At 41.9% G+C, this 22,056-nt stretch overlaps 1 protein-coding gene and 1 long non-coding RNA gene across 2 annotated transcripts in view; one reads left to right on the top strand and one right to left on the bottom strand.

The window, feature by feature from the left end:
- Positions 1 to 1,767: 1,767 nt before the first annotated feature.
- mgat4a (alpha-1,3-mannosyl-glycoprotein 4-beta-N-acetylglucosaminyltransferase A) overlaps positions 1,768 to 22,056 on the top strand; it is a 32,749-nt gene continuing 12,460 nt past the window's right edge. Inside the window, exons 1-4 of the mRNA XM_027031447.2 lie at positions 1,768 to 1,892; positions 3,065 to 3,539; positions 16,060 to 16,227; positions 18,333 to 18,473. Coding sequence (XP_026887248.2) covers positions 3,446 to 3,539; positions 16,060 to 16,227; positions 18,333 to 18,473 — 403 coding nt within the window. The 5' untranslated portion in view covers positions 1,768 to 1,892; positions 3,065 to 3,445. The remainder of the gene's footprint in view (positions 1,893 to 3,064; positions 3,540 to 16,059; positions 16,228 to 18,332; positions 18,474 to 22,056) is intronic.
- Positions 12,554 to 13,384, bottom strand: LOC118240784. The gene is made up of 3 exons (XR_004775616.1): positions 13,309 to 13,384; positions 12,855 to 12,944; positions 12,554 to 12,634 (listed from the first exon to the last, which is right to left on the bottom strand). It is a non-coding gene; the product is annotated as an uncharacterized LOC118240784 (long non-coding RNA).

The following is a 22,056-nucleotide window of genomic DNA, read 5'->3' as shown; positions in this document are numbered from 1 at the left end:
GTAAGGGAAACTGAAATTCCTGAAAAAATAAACAACTTTACCAAAGAATGATAATCCAATTCTAAAGTTACAGGAGTCAGCAGAATATGACACCAACAAACTGAAGAAACAGATCAGCAGTGATTGGCATTCTTTCTTTTTTCTGAAAAGGAGAAATACAGCTGAGGTGACACAATGTTTGAACCTCTTATGTGTGCATGCACAGTGTGAAAAGACATTCCAGCTAATTATCTGATGCATATTTATTTGCCTGTATAACACTGTAATGAAGCTGTCTGGAGTTCAGTTAGATGAGGAAATATGCATCCAAAGTCAAACGTTTGGAAGAAAGCCCATTCTAACACTTTTTAATTTAAGCAAATCAACACAATTTATTTCTTTTATTTGTTTTTAAAACATTTCGCAGCATTTAGCTGACGCCTTTATCCAACGCCAAGGCGTCCTACAATTATGCCTGAAAATACAACCTGCTCAGGTGCCCAACAGTACCAACTCGGTTATGTATGTAAAATAATAAAACATTGTTTTGTTGAAGTGTACCTTGCATATATTTTGTGTTTATCATTTTTTGTGTTTAACGTATAACTCCTTTGTTTGGGCAAATCTAGTGGTCACATAAGTGTAGAGTTTAAAATGTGCATGGACTGATGTAACAGGAGATGTTTTTCAGTGGCATTATCCCAGAAAGTTGAATAGGTTTTAAAAACACTTACTCCATCATGTTATAGCGAGCATTTTACCCTATACCATTAGTGTTCAATCTGAGGATTTTTAAATAAACAAATGTAACTAACTAATTAGTTGCAAGTAGGAGAAACCATTTTTAATATGCTTAATATGTTTCTATGCCATTTTAAACATAACTAAGATATAACATATAACTGTTTGTTTGTTTTCTGTACTTCTGTTTTCATGCTGTTCTGACTTGTGCTCTCTTTATCACTGATTCTTTAAGTTGATCTATACTTCAGAAAAATCTTGTAATGCAGTCTTTGACTCCCTAAACTTCACTTGTTCATCTTTTTAAAAAAAATCTCTCAATTGCTAAGCAATAACATTTAAATGAAGAATTATGAATTAATTAAGACTTGAAAACGTATCTACAACAGATGTGATGGGTTTGGTCACTCTTTAAGGGCTACTTAGATGTAAAGCTTATAGGCCATTATTAGTGATTAACTTTTCTCCATACTCTATTCTGTATTCTCATTGAATATTAATTGGAATTTAGTAATTTACAGAGGGGATGGGCCTGCATTTACAGTGATTACAGAGATTATCATATTTATTTATGATTAAAAGGAAGGCCGTATGAACCCAATTACTAGTGAGTAGCTCAAATTTGCGTTAGTCCGCCCTCTAGCGCCCAAATAAAGTCGCGGCATTTCAGGCAATACTTTTAGATTCTCAGAAAAAAAACAGCTCCTGACTAACTTCATTGTATTTTACATGAGAAGGTGGTATGATATTTCCCCTGCTACCTCTATCACTTCGCAACTTCGCAAAAATGCTACGCAAATAGATTGACCAGCCAAGCCAAGAGGTGTAAAAAGAACAAAAGGTGTATAAGAATATATATAATAAATAAATAAATAAATAATACAGAATTTTTTTATTTACATTTACATTTATTTACATATACATAGAATTCTTTTCGCAAGAAGGCGGTTGCACTGCGTAATTTGGTTTTGTATTGACCGCAACCAATGGTGTCTTTCGGTGGGCGGGGTCTGTGTGAAGGTTGATTGAGAGCTCACCATTAGTAAATGCAGCTAGCAGACAGTCGCTACTGTTACAGACCACCAGAAAATAACGTTTCTAACCACGTAAACTGTCGTTTTTATTTTATTTCAGTGGTACGTTCGCATGTCCGCTTTCCGCCGAAAACAAGAGTAAGTACGGAAAGTTGTGCTGGTGTCTTTATGTTTGTTGTGTCTGACATTTGCGGCTCCCCCACAGGTAGGAGAGCGGCTCTAATCTAGCGACCGGCCAGCTGATTTAGCGACCGCAGCCGCTGTTGATTCCACAGGAATTAAATGAATTACTTTTCCTTTGTCCTTTTAAAATGTGCTGTGAAAGCTCTCTTATTGTTGTTCTTATTATAGCGCTAAATGTTCCATATATTAACCTGTTAAGCATGGTAAGGTTTAGTAATCTGTAGCTGACCGTGTTTATTTTTGGCTAGCGGGTATTAACGTTGCTGAAGTGACTGTTCCGCAGCTGACTAGCCTAGCTGGCTAACATTAGCCTCCTGGTTAACCTCTCTCTCAGTAACCCAACCTAACTGACCTACCTCTCTCTCAGTAACCCAACCTAACTGACCTACCTCTCTCTCAGTAACCCAACCTAACTGACCTACCTCTCTCTCAGGAACCCAACCTAAATACTAACCTACCCCTCTCTCTCAGGAACCCAACCTAAATACTAACCTACCCCTCTCTCTCAGGAACCCAACCTAAATACTAACCTACCCCTCTCTCTCAGGAACCCAACCTAAATACTAACCTACCCCTCTCTCTCAGGAACCCAACCTAAATACTAACCTACCCCTCTCTCTCAGGAACCCAACCTAAATACTAACCTACCCCTCTCTCTCAGGAACCCAACCTAAATACTAACCTACCCCTCTCTCTCAGGAACCCAACCTAAATACTAACCTACCCCTCTCTCTCAGGAACCCAACCTAAATACTAACCTACCCCTCTCTCTCAGGAACCCAACCTAAATACTAACCTACCCCTCTCTCTCAGGAACCCAACCTAAATACTAACCTACCCCTCTCTCTCAGGAACCCAACCTAAATACTAACCTACCCCCCTCTCTCAGGAACCCAACCTAAATACTAACCTACCCCCCTCTCTCAGGAACCCAACCTAAATACTAACCTACCCCTCTCTCTCAGGAACCCAACCTAAATACTAACCTACCTCTGAAATGCACAGAACTGTTGGAGCAGGTTCTCTCCTCTCAGTTCAGAAGTCGTAATTTTGTAACCCCAAACAAAACTCACATTTCGGGAGCTGTGGTGGTAAATTTGTCATTCTCATTTTTCTTGTCATTGCAGAAGTTGAAGAAGAGCCATTAACAATATTGGACCCTTTCTTCAAGCTTCCCGTGGTCAGGATGAGGGCACGGATTGGTCACGGGAATTCTGAAATGTTCACGCGCCACTGATTTTTAAAATAAAAATTTTTTTTTATTTTTTTTTCCCCCCTCGTGACTTATCAAGAACTGGTTTCAAGCACCAGAACCAAAAGCAGGATACACCATTCCGCTCGCCACAGCGATACGCGGGAGCGACGGGCCCCGCTCCCATCCATTCACATCCGCTCTCATCTGTCTCCCGCTCCGAGGCGCACACCCGCTCCTCGCCCGAGACGCTGAGGAGGACACGAACGCACGCATGAGGAGCAGCTACAAGGCGCGGGAGAATCGCTGAAATGAGATGAGGCTCAGAAATGGAACGGTGGCCACTGCAGTCGTTTTCTGCACATCTTTCCTTAGTTTATCTTGGTATACAGCCTGGCAGAATGGAAAAGGTGAGCAAACGGTTTCACGCACTAATTTGAGCGCCCGGTTAATCGGTGGCTGCCGATGTTGGCTAAATATTTGTTGCTGTTGTTGTTGTTCTAAAAAATCTAAATGAATTTTATGCATGCACTGACTGAAAATATTTGCTAGCCTGTCTGCTTTGCCAACCACTCAGTTTAGAACAGAAAGGACATCTGCATGATGTAGGTAATCTCTCTTCTAGGATGGTTCTACATGAACTGGTTGAACGTTGATTTTATTTATTTATTTATTTTTCCCCCCCTCTCATGTACTGACAACTTATTGTTCAGCTTTGTTTTTCATTTTAATCCAGCAATTTTAGTTGTACACTTGCACGGATGACCAGTGAAAAACAGCCCATTTTCCACATTTATTTGTACTTGTGTCTGAAAGGGAAAATAATCACCTAATAAGTAATTTTAATAAATAGACCTTTACATTCAAAAAGATGCAAACAGTGCATTCATGAAGAGTGGTCTAAAATACACTATTTGCAACATGAAAGGCCTTTTTCCAACATGAAATACCAGTACTTTCTATGCCCCCTTAAGGAGTTTCAGATAATCCGATTTCTGAAGTGTTTAAGCCGCACACACTCCAACAGACCAATCGCAATTTCTTTTTTCTTTTTTTTTTTTTTTCTTTTTCTACTCACACGACTGAACCTGTTTGTCCACAGTGGGGGTGGGTGGGTGTTGATTTCTGTGACTCTTCAGCTGTGCGCGAGGCACCTAGACCCTCGATTTGCTAAAGATCGAATTGTGGAGTGCGTGCGTGCCTGTGGGGGGGGGGGTGGTAGCTGGCAGAGAGAAGATGCAGTAGTGGGGTGTGAATACCAGGACAATAGTGTTGAGTAGGGGATGTTTCTGCTAGGAGAGAGCAGCTTGGCTTGTTCCCAGATGTCGCACAACTCATTTAAAGTCAGGTGCAGTGAAAGGAGCCTCAGCCTGCATGCTTATATGCTTTTGCCAGTGTACAGCGATTGATTGTCTTTTCAATTAGCTGTTCATATTTGGCTTGGAATGCCTGCGTGGGTTTGTATATTCTATGAGGACACAATCGGAATTAGATTCCGAACATGGTATTGGCAGTATTTTGATTTGGGCCGAACTGTGTTGCAGTTTAATATCTTAAATAATGGGAACCCAGTAAAGACAGGAATGATGATGCTACATCAGTAACAAAAATGTCAGCTTATTGGAAATATTCTTAGGTCTGCAAAGAAGTCATCATCTGAGAATGATAAATAACACCCAAGACCTTTACTCAGAATCATTTTATTTGTCACTGGAAAATTTGTCACCCTGACGAAACAAGGAATATATGAAATTTGGGGACAAAAAACAAAAACGGATTTCTCTCTATACTCAAGCATCAGTAAGGGCACAGTTTCCTAAAACTGGTTGATTGTATCAGACAACCAGACATTTTCACTTGTGGTTGATGCATGATGCCTTGTGTTGGTGCGTTTAGACTCGCCGTACAGTGCCAAGCAGATATTACATTTCTGATGTGACGTATCTGATATGTGCAATAGTGCATCAGCACACACCCGTAATCTGGGCCTTCTTAAAAGCAGCGTCACAGCAGGTTACTTGTTGTTAATTTCATTTTACTGAAATAATGAACTCTCTTCCCCCCCATTTAAGAATATGAACACTCCCAGATCCCAAAGCACGTTTTGGCTGAAGAGCAGATGATCCTAAACTGCTCCGAATACTGGAAATGGAAACCACACCAGATCCCAGATTCTCTTTTAGTGGCCATGCTTTGTGACAGTCACTTCAGTACTGTTTTACAATAATGACTGTGGCTGAAACAAATAATAGTTGTCTGTATTGTGTTTCTTTTCATGGCTACATTTCTGTTAATATTTTACCTTTTACATTCATTGGTAATTTGGTTAACACCATTGAGGAAAAAAATACACAGCAGTGTAATGTGTATCTTAACACGCAGGTCTTCATAAGTGTACCAGATATAATATGCTATGTAGTTAATTGTACTTGATAGTGCAGTGCTGTATCTGATAGAGGATGGTGCACATAAACCAGTAAAGATAACAAGAAATGTATGTATGTATATTCACAACATAGGACAAGATGGCTCTTATTCATTGTTTCAGAATCAATAGTGTTCAGAATCAATAGTGTAACAATGTCCTGGGTGTTATGTATAAGGCATGCAGAATGACGTGACCAAATGTTTTGGGAATGGCTAGTTGGGTGAAAAGCATCTACTGACCGTAACAACAGTTTTTATGATTGTTTGTTAGTTGTGGCGTTTCCTCTGAAGTTCCTGATTGGGGGGGGAAATGCACTTTGTGGGTTGGTATGCAGATCAACTTTTTTTTTTTTTCCTTGCATACCGATGGCAGATAATTCTGTGATTTGGCTTACTATAAGCTCTTCATTGTGCAAACACTGCTTCACTGATGATGGCCCCAAAAAATAAGTGAATGGATTTTAGTGCAGTATTAGTATTACAACACTGAGTATATACTTGAATGTAAGACTTGTGACGGTCATATTTGGACATATAAGTTGCTGTTTCTCAGCCTGGTAGAGGTCCTGGGACAATCCACGTCTTTTCTCTGTCATACCTCCCAACGGCCAAGCCTCCAAGCAAAGGCTGGAGAGTGTGGATGGATTGGTAGGTCCTGAGGACCATTGGTGATCCATGTAGAAAATTTCCATGGAGGCGGATGCATGAGTGGATCCTAATTGAGACTGTTGTTTTGTAGCAGAATTCAGAAAGTAACACTATTTGCCAAAAGACACTGGGCCCTTTCAAAAACTTCAGAAGCACAGGCCATAATTCCTCACATTTAAAGGTTGTCGCTAAACCCCCAAAAAATCCAAGTTTGCAGTGGAATTGACCATCCTTAGTTGTGAATGTAAAACATAATAATTGCCAACACAGGCTAAGTAATTACTGAAGTTATTTGGATGATGACCCTTCATAACTAATGTTATTATTGCTGAATATGATTGGTTAAAACTGAAGTTAGGAAATTTTTTTTTTATTTTTTTTTTTTTTGAGATGTGAATTGCACTGGAGAATTTGTATCTCAGTTCTGGAGGAGGCTGTAGGTTTTCCACCTTCTCTGCGATTTAATCTGCAATGCCATGGTTTTATTAATATCTCTTTACCATACTGGGAAGGAATAGTAAAATAAGGCATATATAAGTTATGTACTGATTCAGAACTAACTCATGATTTGATCACATTGTTCAGTTAGAGCAAACATTTGAGTGAACTCGGTCTCCCTCCTGTGACCGACCGACACAGCTGAGGTCAGGTTTGAGAAACATTGCTATTAACCGCATCAGGGCTTTCATGTCAGGGACCCTCAAATCTTAAATCTTGGTTTGTGGTTATTTGTGGATTTTTCAGACTGTCCCATGAGTATTTGAAACCTCAAAACATATTCTGCTAACAATATGTCGTATGACCATTGATGTAACTGTCAGTAGAAAGTGTTCATAACTTCTCTCGATAAAACGTCCTGAGAATTCACTTTCTAAGTGGATCTGCATAGGCTGAGTGGTAAATGTTAAAATCTATAACAATTTTCAGCAAGGCCCCTTAAAGTTAAGCTATATATTCCTGGTTTATACTTTTTTGCCAATGTATATATTTTTTCACATCGCTAAAACTGTGAGCTTCTTTTGAAATATGATGTCCCAGACATTTGTGATGTTCGGGGGACTATCAGCTCAAAATAGTCATTGCTTGCTTGCTTGCTTTCTTTTGAGCGACTCAAAAAAATTATAGAAATAGATGCTGTCAGAAGTGTGTGTAGGAGTGTTACAAATGGGAAAAGCTAATCCTTTTCTGTCTCAAAGCTCTTTTATTCACCCTCACATACTTTCCCCTTTACACCTGTATTATGGTGAGTTGAAAGTTCTCAGATATTTGTTGTTTTTCCTCCTCAGCTCACTTCAGATGGCAGTCCCCACCGCGTCCACCCCGTTAGAGTCTATTGTATCGTGTTCAGGATCTGTCAGTTTAGTCTCTGTCTGTGCCTGTAATTTCCTGCCATTCTTTTCTTCTGTTAGCTGTTTATATCTCTCCGTTATGGGTGTTGCTATGATGATGTAATGCAGAGCTGCAGAAGCAGTTGAGCTCATGTCCATGATTTCCTCATGAAATCTGGGAAAACATGTTTAGAGTGGGAGGTTCTTTCTGGAATATGCTACATAATAATAATTTTGCATATATTCTGTTTGTTATGTTTAAATGTACACTGATGGCAATATTGTTTTGGGCATATGCGGGAACTGGTGTTCTCTGTTAGTAAAGTAGTTGGTGAAGTAGTAAGATTATTAGTGAATCTTACTAATATAATTTTTCTATTAGGCAAACATAAATGTGACAGGCATATTAATAGGAAAATGCAGGTGAACTTACTGGCAGATATTACCAGTGAGTGTATCCATAATAGATGACGGAGGGGAAAGTTTGATGCAAACCATCACTTATGTTAACTTTTTTTTTTTTTTTTTTTTTTTTTTTTTTTTTTGGTCAATTGCTGTGGAAAGTTACTTCAGTAGGTTAACCACTTCCCAATTTGAACATATCCCTTGTGTGTGTGTGTGTGTCTGTGAGGGTCATGCTTTGACATTTGAAGAGTTCATGCACCCTGGCTCTGCTTGGAACAGCCTGTCCCCAAGTGTACACTTGTGGGTTTCACACACCAAGTGCACACCATTGTCACTGTGTGAACATTACACACTGTTGTTGTTGTTGTTGTTGTTGTTGTTGTCTCTATGGAACTGCTATGGTGACTGGCATGAATGGGTAGCACAGTGGCGTGGTGGCTAACATGTTTGTCTCTTAGCACCAGGGTCTTGTGTGTGAGTGCCTATCTGCATGGGCCGCATCCAGGGTCTCTGGTTTCCTCCCATAGTCCAAAACACGTGGTGGTTCTGGGGAGAGAATTGTGTGTGTGTGTGTGTGAGTGTATGACTTGTTTGCCTGCGTGCCCAGTAATGGATGGCACTCTGTCCTGGGTGTTTCTCTCTCTCTCTCTCTCTCTCTCTCTCTCTCTCTCTCCTTCCTGCACACGATTCAGTCATCCAGGGGGTTGTGGTTTCCGGTTGAGAGTGCGCTTTGCAGAGCTGGATTCTGCTTTTCACACTGAAGTGGCGATGGAGTCTGAGAAAGGTGCTATGCAAATGTAATGCTGCGCATTTTTGCTTATAGAAGAAAGAACATGGCTAAAGAAATACAAATGAAAGATATGCAATTGGCTTTAATGCAAGTGTGGACATTGGAATAGTCACAAGGACCCTTTTTGTTCTGTTCTTTGCAGTTTCCCGATGGCATTTCAGTATCAAAGAGCAGGGGCACAGGCAGTTGCAGAGCGTCCGTCACAAGCATGTCTTATTTCACTACATTTCATTAAGTGCGTTTCATAAGACAGCCTTGAATAGGGGGCTTGTTTTCATTTCTCGTGAAGATTGACATCCATCGTGTTGCACAATGTCATGCATAGTGTCCAATTATTTCCTCAGAAAGCATTTTTTGCTGTTTGTTTGTATGACAGCATTGGTAAACACAGCCTAGTAGTTATCTTGACAGTTCTAGTAAACTCTGATTGTAATAAACATAATATATCTGTCAGTAAGCTATAGACTGTTTGGTTATAGCCTAATTAATGAAAATTAATGGAAACCATTTTATTCTGTGTCCAAAATTAGAAAAACTATTAATCCCTGACAAATTCAGCTGATTGGTTATGCCTTATATGGAATGACCTCTGTACAAAGTAGCTGTTTTAATTTGATTGGTCTCAGTGTTTATTTGTAATCAGTATTTGAGTTGTATGTGAAAACACACGAACATGTCTCAAATATTCAAACCACACACCTCCCTTATAATAACTTCTGCTTAATGACTTGTTTATTGACACCGTGTCCCCTTAGTCTGATGCCATACATTACCATGGTAACTGGTACAGGCATCGGAGAAAGAAATTAAAAATTGCCTATTGAGTTTTTTTCTTTTTTGTCACTATCCGAAGGCCACACAGATTCTGTGTGGCTTTTGATGGGGGGGGGGGGGGGGAATGCAATTTCGCACGGTCAATATGAGCGTGAACTGAAAAATTCAAAGTGGGCACGTCTCGGCTACGGCGTTGAATTATAGAAGATGCTCGTCTTGCACTCCGACCTGGGGCACCAAAACAATTTCAAGCACAGATCCCAGCAGAAAAGCTGGCGTCTCTGTGAATCCTGCAAAACTGCGACGCAGATCTAGTCGCAGCAGCCGTTTCATGGATAAACGGGCAGTGTTTTTGTTTTCGCCACAGTAGGCCTATGGCTCTGTAGTGTTTGGCAACAGAGGTAGTAATCTTCCTGTCCAGGTTTTTCGCTCTTACTGTACGAAACATCTTGGCGAGTGCTGACTTGGCACCGCTTCACACATCATTGTAACAGCAGTAGCCCACATGAGCTCCACCCATTGTTTGTTTATCCCCCTCTTTCTGTGTGGGTGAATTTCTCCTCCACCGAGCCTCCATCCGTGGGGTGTGTGGGGCACACAATGAGCCAAAAATAGCTTACTTGAGGAAGGCATCATTATCCTGCCCATAGAGAAAGATACGGGGCAAAGGAGGGAGGGTGCAGTTTCCTCTTTTATGCCTTGGGAGAAAAGGCACGAGGGAGCCAGAATATGGCACACTGTGTACTTAACTCTGTATTGTCTGGCCCTGTAGTTCATGCATGCCTGGCCTGATGCAGTAGGTGAAGCATTTCTGAAGAATCAGTAGCTAAAAGTAGGTAAGGTAGTATTGAGAACCAGCGTTCAAAGGGGTAGGTGCGTGGGTGAGGAGAGTGAGTTGAAGATGCAGATGGGAGGAGGGAGACTGGGAGATCCTCTCTGTCTAGAAGACACTCGTTTGTTTATTGCAATCAGTATTACTGGTTTGTTTGTGGGCATTCTGCAGCTTTATGCCAGAGTAGTGGACTCCATCCCAGAATGCTATACGGAGTCTAAGCTGTGAGGGAGTGGTGTTTTCAGTAAGCTCACAGAAAGGAAGCTTGCGGTCTGGGATGCTCTTACCCTCATACATGTCACTTCTCGCTGCAGGAGATTGACACTAATGACTCAATCTCTTCTCTCCGCCTGGCCCCGTTCATGACGCATGAAACTCGATCTGTCCTGCAAACGTTCATTCAGCTTGCTTGCCCACACTGGCATGCCATGCCATTGTGACATTTTTCCTCCATATTAGGCATGAGAACCATTGTCGTAAGGTCTTTGTGCACTTACAGTCTTGAATTCATCAGCTTCCTGGCCTGTCCACTCGATGCACTAACCCCTGATTTCATTGGGGTTTTTTTGGGCCATGACTACCATTCTCTATTGAAATGTACATAATGATGGGCATTGCTTCTCTGACTTTAGCTGGTTTGTTTAGGTGTGTTGAACACTGTCAGTAGAGGCTTCGAGTAGTATCAGAAGAGCACCCTTGAGTATTCTCACACACAAGCTTGTTGTTTTTGTGGGTTTAAACCTGCTCCTGTCTTTAACAGAGTGGGTTTAAGACCGCATCAAGTGCGAGAGTGACACCAGCTTTATGCTGGAGAGTAGTTTCAAGTCTGTGACAGTAAGCCTCGCCAGCTACTGGCTGTGTTCGTTGCTTGGATACCACCCAATTGTTGGCCCTTATCTGCCTACCTACCCCCCCACCCCCACCCCTCCATTCCAAAGCTCCACCTTTTGTCTTTCAGTCTTTCTGCATGGGATCTGCTGTCCCAACAAGTCATCCACACACTGCTCATGACTGGTCTTGTTCTCGCCGAGGTAAAAGCCAGTTCTCTCGGTTAACCGAAACCATCGCGCATGTCCTGCAACTTTGGGTGTCGTTCAGGTTCTGTCCCTCAGATTTCAGTTTGGAATTTATTTTCACTGATTGGCTTTAACCTGAGCCTGGGGAGGGCGGGAGCAGCTCACAGCTAACCTGTTCCTTCCCTTCATTCTCCCACATGCTGGGTAGGTGAAGCATTATGTTCTGCTTTATGCTTCCTGCCGTTACCTTGGGCTAGCATCATTGCGAGTGGGGGTGGTTCCAAACTGGGAATAAAAAGATTTCTTGAGGAAAATGCCATAACTCAGTAACCCTGCCAACAGTCTGTTTTCTCTTCAATTTTTGTGCATTCTTTCGGGGATGGGCTTGTGAACAGGATTTCTTTTGGTTGCTGCGAGATGTGTCTGTTTTCACTCTTAAACGCCGTGTTCAGGGTGTTCATTGACACACGTGCGCACACTTGTGGCATTCTGCTTTTTTGTTGCTTCCACCACTGCAAACCTCTCTGCCCCAGTTATGCTCAAAGGACAGACACAAACTAATATTCCTTGTAACTGCACATCAATTGAAAGAAATGTTTTTGTCTTCACTTAACTGATGGAGGATTCCTGTTTGACAGTTTGGTTGTCTTTTTCCACCACAATAATTTCCTGAAGGACATTTTCCTTCTTGCAGGGTTAAACAGCATAGGTGAGATGAGTGTTCCAAGGGCTTCAGTGTTCCAGTACTTTTGTGAGCAGTGTTACATGGTTAAAGTTTGATATCTATTAACAAGCAATATATTGCTTGTCTGCTGTAAAATATCTTGATCGTTTGACTCTCGGGGTGGAATATCTTGTGTATCTGACATCTTGTCAGAGTGACACTCCCACTCCTCTGATTTGATTTGGTGAAGAGGTCTCACTCATTGACCCAAAGGATGCAGAGACACGGGGCCAGAGGGCACACTACATGTGTGGAAACCTGTCACTGTGGTCTACCTCCATTGGGCACCCAAGGATTGTCCAGAATATCTGAGAAAAGAAATGATGTGGATGGTGTGAACACAGCAAGCACAGTAGAGTTGCAGAGTTTATTTGCGCCACTGCACCTGCTGTAACTGACTGTACACCTAAAAGGGGTCTTTATAGCCCATGGCGGTGTTGATTTCCTCTGCCCAAATGGTCCATTAGTGCCAGACCATCCCAGGAGACTGCCCGCTGCCCACTTGGTGTAGAGATCTCGGATGTCCAAACCCAATTGGCCTGGATTGTGTTGGAACATGAGCTGCAGGGATAGAGAGCCGGGGACAGATAACAAACTAATAGGGATGCACAACAGTTTATTGGCTAATCTTTTTACTGAAGCCGCATGTTGTCCGGATACCGCAAGCATGTGCCTTAAAAACACTTACAGACCCATATCACCATGAGAGTGTCATTAGGCACTGGACCACATGCCAATCAATAAATGTCCAGGTCCAAGCATTTCTGGAAAAGCATTTTACCTCTTTTAGAACATCACAGTCAGTTTCCAGCATCCCCCAGCAATTGAGTACTGCCACTGTTAGTTGTACTCTTCTCTCTAGTCATCATCCCTTGTCAACAAATGACACAGAAGACAAAATGATGATTAGTAAAACATTGTCAACCGAATTGAAAAGGTCACACTTCTCATAATACACCCTGATCAAATGGGTTTCATTAAAGGAAGACATTCTTAACACAGGCATACAACTCATGCTAATGATGAAAAGGCAGAAACTTATAGTATCACTTGATGCAGAGAAGGTATTTAATAAAGTCAGTATAATAATAATAATAATAATAATAATAATAATAATGCATTTTAATTATAAGGCACATTTCATTTCAATCAATAGAGGATGATCTAAATTCTTGGATGAACATACCACTAAGTCTTAAAGGAAGAATGACTGCTATTAAAAATGACAATATTACCCAAGATAAATTGCCTTCTTTCACTGATCCCAGTTCAACCTCCTGATACCTGGTTCAAATCCCTTGATGAAGCCAGAACTAGATTTTATTGGAAAAATAAAAATAAATCTTAGAATTCATCGCCCCATTGCAAAATGGGGAAAATAAATTTCAATACTACTTCTGGTGCCGATATCTAGACCAAAATTTGCACCAGCACTTTTACCGTGTCGATATTAACAACAATCTCCAACTGACTCAGTATAAAATTCTCGGTAGACCACATCTTACACAGAAGAACCAAGCGGAATTTGTAGACTCTACATGCTTGCAATGTTCCCTAAATGCAACTGATTACCTTCACACTACTTGGCCCTGCACACCTGCACAACACTTTTGGCAACAAATAACTGAACACCTTTCCTTCTGTCTGGGTTCCAGTTTGCTTTGCTTGCTGGGAAACCACACTCCATTTACTATCCCCATTCAGTACATCTGCACCACATATCAATATAGAAAATCTTTCTACGGAACTGGAAAACTGGAGAACAAATGAATGGGACTCGCTTCTTACAGAACACATTTCCTTAAAAACGTGTCTAGTGCATCCAACATCACTCAGCAACATGGTAAAGACTTGGCACCATTTATTAACTCTGTCTCCCCATAAATATACCTGCCATCTCATCATTCTCAAACACACAAGCGTTCACACAACTACATGCGTGCATATCTTGCACATCCTTTTAATATTCCCTCCTTGTTCTTGCTTCTCTTTTATTATTGCGCCTTCCCTTGTCCATACACAAATAATAAGTCTTTGGTATGAGGTTTAAACACCACATTAGGCGCACATACAATCATTTTACTTTGTTGTGGTTGTTTGCTGTTTTGTTGTTTGTCTTGATCAGCATCCCCCACAGAAAACCAATCTGATCAGCTGATGATTTTTGCCTGTATATGAAATGAAGTTACATTTATATAGTGCCTTTTGTCAGTACTCAAGGACATTTTTCAATCAATGCATTGCACAATACTTTTACATCCTGTCCACACACACCAGTTATATGTAGTTTGTATATGGGGGAGAAGACATCTGTTAAAATAATTGTCATGATTGGCTGCATGTGCAGCAGGACTTGGTCATATATCTCAGTCATTGTGAGCTCCAAAATGCTTGATTGCAGCGTGAGTCCCAGTGCAACTGTCAACTAATTCCGCACAAGACATGGATGGTGTGTGTGTGTATCTGTCACATTCATGTAAAGATACTTGGCCGCTGGTATCTTGGAGACTCTGCATAATGTTGCTGTGTCGGGCCTAAAGTATGTTTTTAAAGAACGGCTGACTCAGACGTCACCTTGCAATATAGTCCCTTACATACCAGACATTTGTAGATGATAAAATATCTTTAGAAAATTTCTTAGACACAGCTCTGTGTGTATTTGGTGTTTATATTTATGTTTGTGTGTGAGTGACGGAGAATCTGAATACCACTTACCCCGTGACTTGTGGTAGAAGGACCTCTGGCAAAACAGAAACAGCAGCTGTTGATGGAAACTGTCTCATTATTTACCACTCAAGTTCAGCCTTGGGCTCTGAGCAACATGCTTTATCTCACACTGTGTGTGGGGGGGTATGGACGACTGTCTTTCTGAAATGCTCTGTGCTGTAATTACAGTATCTATACAGATGTAGGTTGGTCATTTGTCAACATTCATCACAGGCTTCATATTTGGATCTGCATGTGGTTGAAATGAACAGCAGTATAACAGAGCTGACACTAATGTGTTCTTGGATTACAGTTACCCCTCAGCCTAGCTTGCTGGATCTTTTGATGTTGGCGTTTTTATCTCACTTTTTCTAATACAGGAGAGTTTCTGTTTCCTACCGAGTGCATTTAGTCCACGTCTGCACCGTGGGGGGAACAGCTCAGCACTTCCCACTGATTTGCATTGTGTATCTTCTCTTTATTGTTTTTAAACTAAACTTGTAACTACGCCAAAAAGCTCTTATAAACAAATGGACCATTATTGTATTAGTCAGTAGAGGTGAGGGGGATGGCAGGAATATCAGAACGAAGTAGCTGTACGAGGTAAAGGAATATAGGATTATGGATTGTTATTTTAACTGTTTGCCAGGTGGTCCATCATGATGGACAGGTTGGTCTCCCATGTGAATTGTATCTGCCATATTAGGTTTGTCACCACTGTCATACACTAATAAGTTAACTCTTATTTAATAACTCGCAATGGGGTGAGTTTTTCCTGACCTGTACTGTCCTGTCAGTAAGTCAAGGATTAAACTAAATGACTGGATTTTTCCACAAGGTATACAAAGATAACCATTCTCTCTCTCTCTCGCTCATTCATATATATATTATACAGGAAATGCCGTAAACCACTGAAACTGTTTCAAATGATGGTGGCAGAAAAACTGAAATGGGGAAAAGTGCTGAATTATGAGTTCTCTTCCTCACATTCCATCTGTCTCCAGCTTTTCTCTCTCCTCTAAGTGCCGCTGAGTAATGGTTTCTCTGTGGGCTTAGGCAGCGAACTCTCGCAATGCAGCTTTAAAAAGCGAATAAACTACTGAAAGTGTTTCCAATGATGGTGATAGAAAAACTGAAATGGGGAAAATGCGCGGCGAAAAGGGCTGAGTTTGCGGTTCTCGTCATCTCATCCTCACTTTTCCCCTCTACTTCAACTCTCTCTCTCTCTCTCTCTCTCTCTCTCTCTCTCTCTCTCTCTCTCTCTCTCTCTCTCTGTGTAGAGAAGCTGGTAGCCTATCAGAGGGAGTTCCACGCTCTGCGGGAGCGTCTGCGCGCGGCAGAGCAGCGAACCCTGCAGCGCTCGTCTGAACTGAACAGCGTCCTGGAACAGTTCCGCCGCGCCATCGCCGAGACCAACGGGAGCAAGGACGCTCTCAACAACTTCTCAGGTGTTTACACAGGCACATGTTCGCGTTTAATCGGTTAGCAGACACTCCTATCCAAAGTGGCTTAGAACAATTGTTGAGACATTAAACGGTAAACTGAAAAGGGTAGATTCTGAATGGCTTTATAACTTTAAAAAGACAAAAGGCTTATGCTAGCTTGATCAAAAACAAGTGTGGAAAAGAAACCTTTTAAAGTGCAATATTACAGCCTAGTCTTGTTTGCACATTAATTAAAAAATAACTTTAGATTAGATTAGTAGATGCTTAACGTTCCACAAGCTCATTTGCATCACTAAAAGTGCACATACATAGATAAACGGCATTGCAGTTACCAGATATGGTCTGGCCAAGCTGCAGTCCAAGGAGATGGACAGCAGTTCAGAGCTAGAGCATTTCACTACCGTGAGAGAAGCTTCTTTAGTCTTGTGTAAAACTGAGTGGTAACCGCACATCACTTAAAAAAAAAAAAAACAGTGCCACCTCAGCAAGATTGCTTGAGTTTTACTGCAACAGATTGCGAAATATGCAGAGCCCACAATACATTTTGGGACAGTGACATCAACATTAAACCTTTTTTTCTGTATACAGAAGCTTTAATAAAAGACATGAATATGCTTTGAGAATAGTAAATTTAATTGTTTATTGACCGAATATAAATGTTTTTTGAGCTGGGTAGCGCAATGACAGCAACGTCTACCAGTGTGTTCACCATACCCTGGTGCAGTCCTTACCATTTTAAAAAAAGAAAAGTCTCATTTTCTTGCATAAACTTGTGCAATGCCACACAGTACTGCCTGCCAAGATATGTTAGCAAAACAAACATAAACACACCGTTATGTACTGTTAGGACTATGGACCTCATCTCTGCCCAGCTACTGAAGTAAGACCGGCTACAGAAGGCATCTCTCGTGGGCCTCTATGGGTCACAGACGAAGGCAGCAATGCTGCTTTTAGAAACTCTGAGATACCATTGATGCACTGGATCGATATTGTCCAGCAGTTTTACTATTTCCGTGTGATGGTGAGGCCTAATGAAGAACTACACACGCAGTGTGTATAACTGTGACCGTCTCGGTGTCATGAGTACTGATGCAGTGATCTTCAAATCATTATTTCGTGGCAGTGCGTTATAATATAATCTGTATATGATCTGTAGAGTGCTGAATGTATGCTTGTATCCTCTCAGGTGTAGGGGCACAGGTAACTGGAGGAGGGGAAAAAAAGTTTATATATTGGTGCCCACATTAAAATATTTATTTATATCTCACATAACCCATGGTTAATACTGAACTGTTATGCTTGTTGTTCAAGCTGCGATCTGAATATAGTTCTGTGTCATTTAGAAACCCAGGGGAAATCATTATTGCACAAAGAAGCAACACATTTCATTAAAAAAAGGAAAAAGAACCTCTTTAAAGGCTGTGAAGTATGCATATTTCTAATGCTAGGACAGTCCTTGAAACACTGTTGGCACTTTTAGTTTTTATATATATATATATATATATATGTGTCAACTTATTTATAGAAGTTGGGGGATAAAGGAACAGCAAAAACAATCTTTGGCCAAAGTGCAACATTTGAAGTGTGATTTGTTTTCAGCTGATGCCTGCTGTTATTGGGATGCAGGGGTGTCAGAGTCCAGGCCTGGAGGGCTGGAATCCAGCAAAGTTTGGCGATTGCTCTGCTCAGTTGAATCAGGTGCACTTAAGCAGGTCAATCACCAAACCACGCTGGACTCGCAGACCAGGTTTGACACAAGTGCTACATATTGGTTAAATGCACCTGATTAAATTCCCCAAGTTTAGTAGGTGTGTCTGAGCACAGCATTCGCTAAACATTGCTGGACTCTGGCCATCCAGGACCGGACGATGGCACCCCTGCTGTGCGGTGTTTAAACCTTTTTAACTTTTCCGTTTGGTCGGAGTGAATTTCCTTCTTAAAGTAAACGAATGAGTTTCACTTTGACTTGTGCCTGCTGAGGACTGGTTTTAGTCAATCTTGTGTGGTGTGACTCAGAATGCAATGGACCGCCATTGTGTTAATTGATTCTGTAGCTTTTTACACAATCTCCACGTTGAGTTCTGTGGTGGTGTTTGTCTTCCCTCCAGATGAGACCCAGAAGCTGCTGAAACAGCTGGTTCACAGGAAGCCTCTCCAAGTGCCAAACATCTACCACCGCCTACCACACCTGCTAAACAACGAGGGCAGCTTGCGGCCGGCCGTACAGGTGGGCCAGGGCCGTACCGGAGGTGAGCAGCACCCGGCCTGCCCGGCTCGTTACAGACTATGGCTTTTTGCTACTTCTGTAAAATGTGGATGGGCTCATTTTTCACGTTCAGGGTTTGTACGACGTTTGGACGCAAATACGTGGATCCTTTTCTGGTAACTTTTTTGTACGTGTAAGCACACGGCAGAAGCATTCATGTTCCTTTAGAGTTTAGCAGGGTTTTATCCCACGACACACAACTTCGTTATATTTAACACAGACAGTGACGCTGCATCCCGCCCACATCTGGATAACTTCCAGCAAGTGTATTTTTGTCGTCTTGGCAGGGGAGGCTTGGAAGGCACATGTCAAAGGCCCGGAAGAGCCAACCATCCACTCTGTACAAATACAAATACCCTGTGTGATGAATTTGTGTAACTTGTCAAAGTTGAAGACTCATGGGCCTGTGTGTTGGAGCAGTCTTGCAGATCTATTTACTGAAAAATGAATATTAAAATGAACATTAGATCAGCCACTTAAAGAAACATGTTGATGTTCTACTGAAGCACTTCAAAAGCATGCAAGGGTGTTTTTTGTTTGTGACTACACTCTTCACTAGTGTTATGCATAGCGCTGCTCCACTGCTCGTAGCCAGATGTTAACGACGTTAATGGCCACACTCGCAAGCCTAAATAACCATTCATGGCCTTAAAGGTTCTCCAAAGTTCACCAAGAGGTTACTGTCTTCCACACCCATCTCCCTCATTTACATTTAGCAGACGCTCTAATGGAGTGACTTACAAAAGTGCTTTATCATTTACTCATAGAATGAATTCATCCTAGCCAGTACAGTAGGTTAGAGTCCAAGATACCATTGATCTAGAATACTGTTTAAATACAGGGATCATTGTTGATACCTAGACATGCAAAACGCGTACAAGCTTTATAACGGACAACAAAAATGCGATAAACAATACAAGTACTAGAATTTCAATTCTTCAACATGGGTGTAGGATCAGAGGTCATTTTAAATATTCCATAAATAGATTTAGATTTCTCATCTATCCAGGCTTTGCCAGTACCATGCGTCTTAAAGGGCCTCTTGTTGTTCCCCTCACACACCCTCAGCCTCTGTGTCAGATTCTCATAACAGGATTAGAGTCTTTTTGAATCCAGTGGGCTTTACAGAGAGGACCTTCTTGGGGGCAGTAGCGTGTGTGTGTGTGTGTGTGTGTGTGTGTGTGTGTGTGTGTGTGTTCTGCCCTATACACACCCTCCTTGCCTTTTTATATACTGAATGGGTAAAAGTCTTCTGGGAATGCCGTGTGGACAAAGGAAGAGGACTCAGGAGACCTGCTCCTCCTCCTCAGTGATGTCTGTAACGCTGCTGGGTGTATCCATTACCTGTCTTTACAGGCTGTCCTTGCCTGGAAGTCTTTAGACTAGCAGAACTGATATCCCAAGCTGCCCTGTTCTTTGTTAAAGTGGGCTATTTAGCCTCCTGTCTGGTCCAGTGCTCTGGGCTATATTTTAGCAACGCCTGTTACAACTAACATCTAGGAACGACAGAGAGGCCAGTGACGTCCTTTGATTATATAGGTACATATAGCAATTGCATAATGGGTTGCGATAAATAAGAAACTGTTTACTGTCAGACATGCTTTTTGCGTCTTTTTTTCTTCTTCAATGTTCGTTAAATTGTTTGTGTTGCGATTAATTAAATTATGCCTACAAAGCTTAATTACAATGGCTAGCATTGCTCGAGACACTCCGAACACCGTACACGCTATGATGAGTAAGAGCTCATTTGCGTATTGCAACCTTCTGCTATATTAGTACCGCAAAGGGCAGTATTGTGACGACGATCTTCAGATGCTGTACTGTGCAGCCGGCATCTGTGTGAATGGCAGTCTCACCATGCTCGCACACTTGTTTTCTTTTCCTAAGCCAATTTGAGAAATGAAAAATGTTTTTTGTTGGAGTGTTTTTCTGCAGCAGCAATCAACCCATATGCTCTGGTTCATGTCTGTGCGTGGCTGGACCACCCCTTGCCTGGATAAGTAAACATCTCTGCCCTTTTACTCAAACAGTCCCCACGGCTTCTCATCATGGGCTGTTCTCCCTGCTTTTTCGCCCACAGTAAGGGCATAACCTTCCCACGCCTCCAAGTTTGTATTAGATCACAGGACTATTTTTAGGTTTGTAAATTGGGACAACTTCAGTTGTCCAGCCCCTGGAGATTCTGTCTGCCACAGGTAAAATATGTGCAGACAAATGGAGAAATGGGAGTATGTATGGGTTTAACGCGCCGTCCGCTGTCGAGATCCCTCTTTCGCAGGGTTTAGTTTGTATGGGAGGATTATGTAAATTAGAAACGGTTCTTCTCAGTAATATAACCACTCATGTCTCCAAAGGCAGGGTGTAGATCTGGACTGGCAGCAGTTTAAGCTCCGAGGCACTTCCAGTGTTTGAATCCCGGCGCCTGTCCTTCTGCACCTTCCTTGCTGCTGAGACCGAGAAGACGTGGTCACAGAGCCACTGAACGTTCTCTGTCTTTCTGAGGAGCTCAACAGTAGATGCTTCTCTTTTGAAAAGGAAGAAGGGCAGCAGGAGAGAGTGGGTGGGTGTGGGTGGGTGTCTCTGCAGTTTTAGCTTCTGCTTTCTTTTTCTCTGTCTGTCTGTATCTCTGCTTTTCTTTCTCTCTCTCTCTCTCTCTCTCTCTCTCTCTCTCTCTCTCTCTCTCTCTCTCTCTCCCGCCGCCGTCATGCTCTTTCAGGTCTTTTCACCCTTGACCTAATTTGCAGTTGTCGTGTAGTTACCTCTGGTTACCTCTGCAGTGGAAACACCAGGAAATTGAGGACATATTTGTTTCTCTTCTGTTTAGTCTTGATAAAGTGACAGCATTTCTATCGTTCTGTCAGTCCTGAGAATGTTCTCGCTCTCTGTCTCTCTCTCTCTCACACACACACACACACACACACACACACACAGGCATGCGTGCAGAGACGGATATGCTCAGCTCTTTCTCTCGCGTAAAAAAAAAGAAGCTTTGCTCCCACGTTTTGAAGAACATGCTTTCAGTTTTCCTTTAGCCCAAGGTCACGGTCTGTAAGTGTGTGTACCTCTGAGTGGGAGAGTTTGAATCTCTCGCTCTTCCTCTGCACATCCATATGCGTGTGATTTGTTATAAACAAAACTTTCATGGGCGGGGGAGAACAGACAAACAAAAAATGCACACATCCAACAGTTAAAGAAAAATAAATAAAATAGAAAAGCAGGAGAATCAAGTAGCTGAGAAGGGAAGGAAGTCCTTACTAACTGCTGCAAGCCACCCACAGGTGACGTGAGGCTTTTTGCATCTGTGCACGTGGTTTGTGTTACTCAATGGCTCTCTTGTTTTCTGGTTTTTGCTTGTTTGTTTTGGTTTCTTTTTAACTGAGAGACAATGAAGCTTCTCATGACCAATTATGCTTCTCCTGTATGCCACATGTTTGCTCTTGTGGCTAGAAGTACATTTGTTTACTCAACTGCGTCGTACAGAACAGCCCAGCGGTGTTGGGAGTAGAGTGTAATTGTGTTGCCTCCCTACGGCCCTGCTGCATGCGTGCCTCTCCGCTCATCCACGG

The sequence above is a fragment of the Electrophorus electricus genome, chromosome 25 (assembly GCF_013358815.1).
Source record: "Electrophorus electricus isolate fEleEle1 chromosome 25, fEleEle1.pri, whole genome shotgun sequence".
Taxonomy (NCBI): Eukaryota; Metazoa; Chordata; class Actinopteri; order Gymnotiformes; family Gymnotidae; genus Electrophorus; species Electrophorus electricus.
Note: the sequence above shows the minus strand (reverse complement) of the source record. Positions and strands in the feature narration are given on the sequence as shown.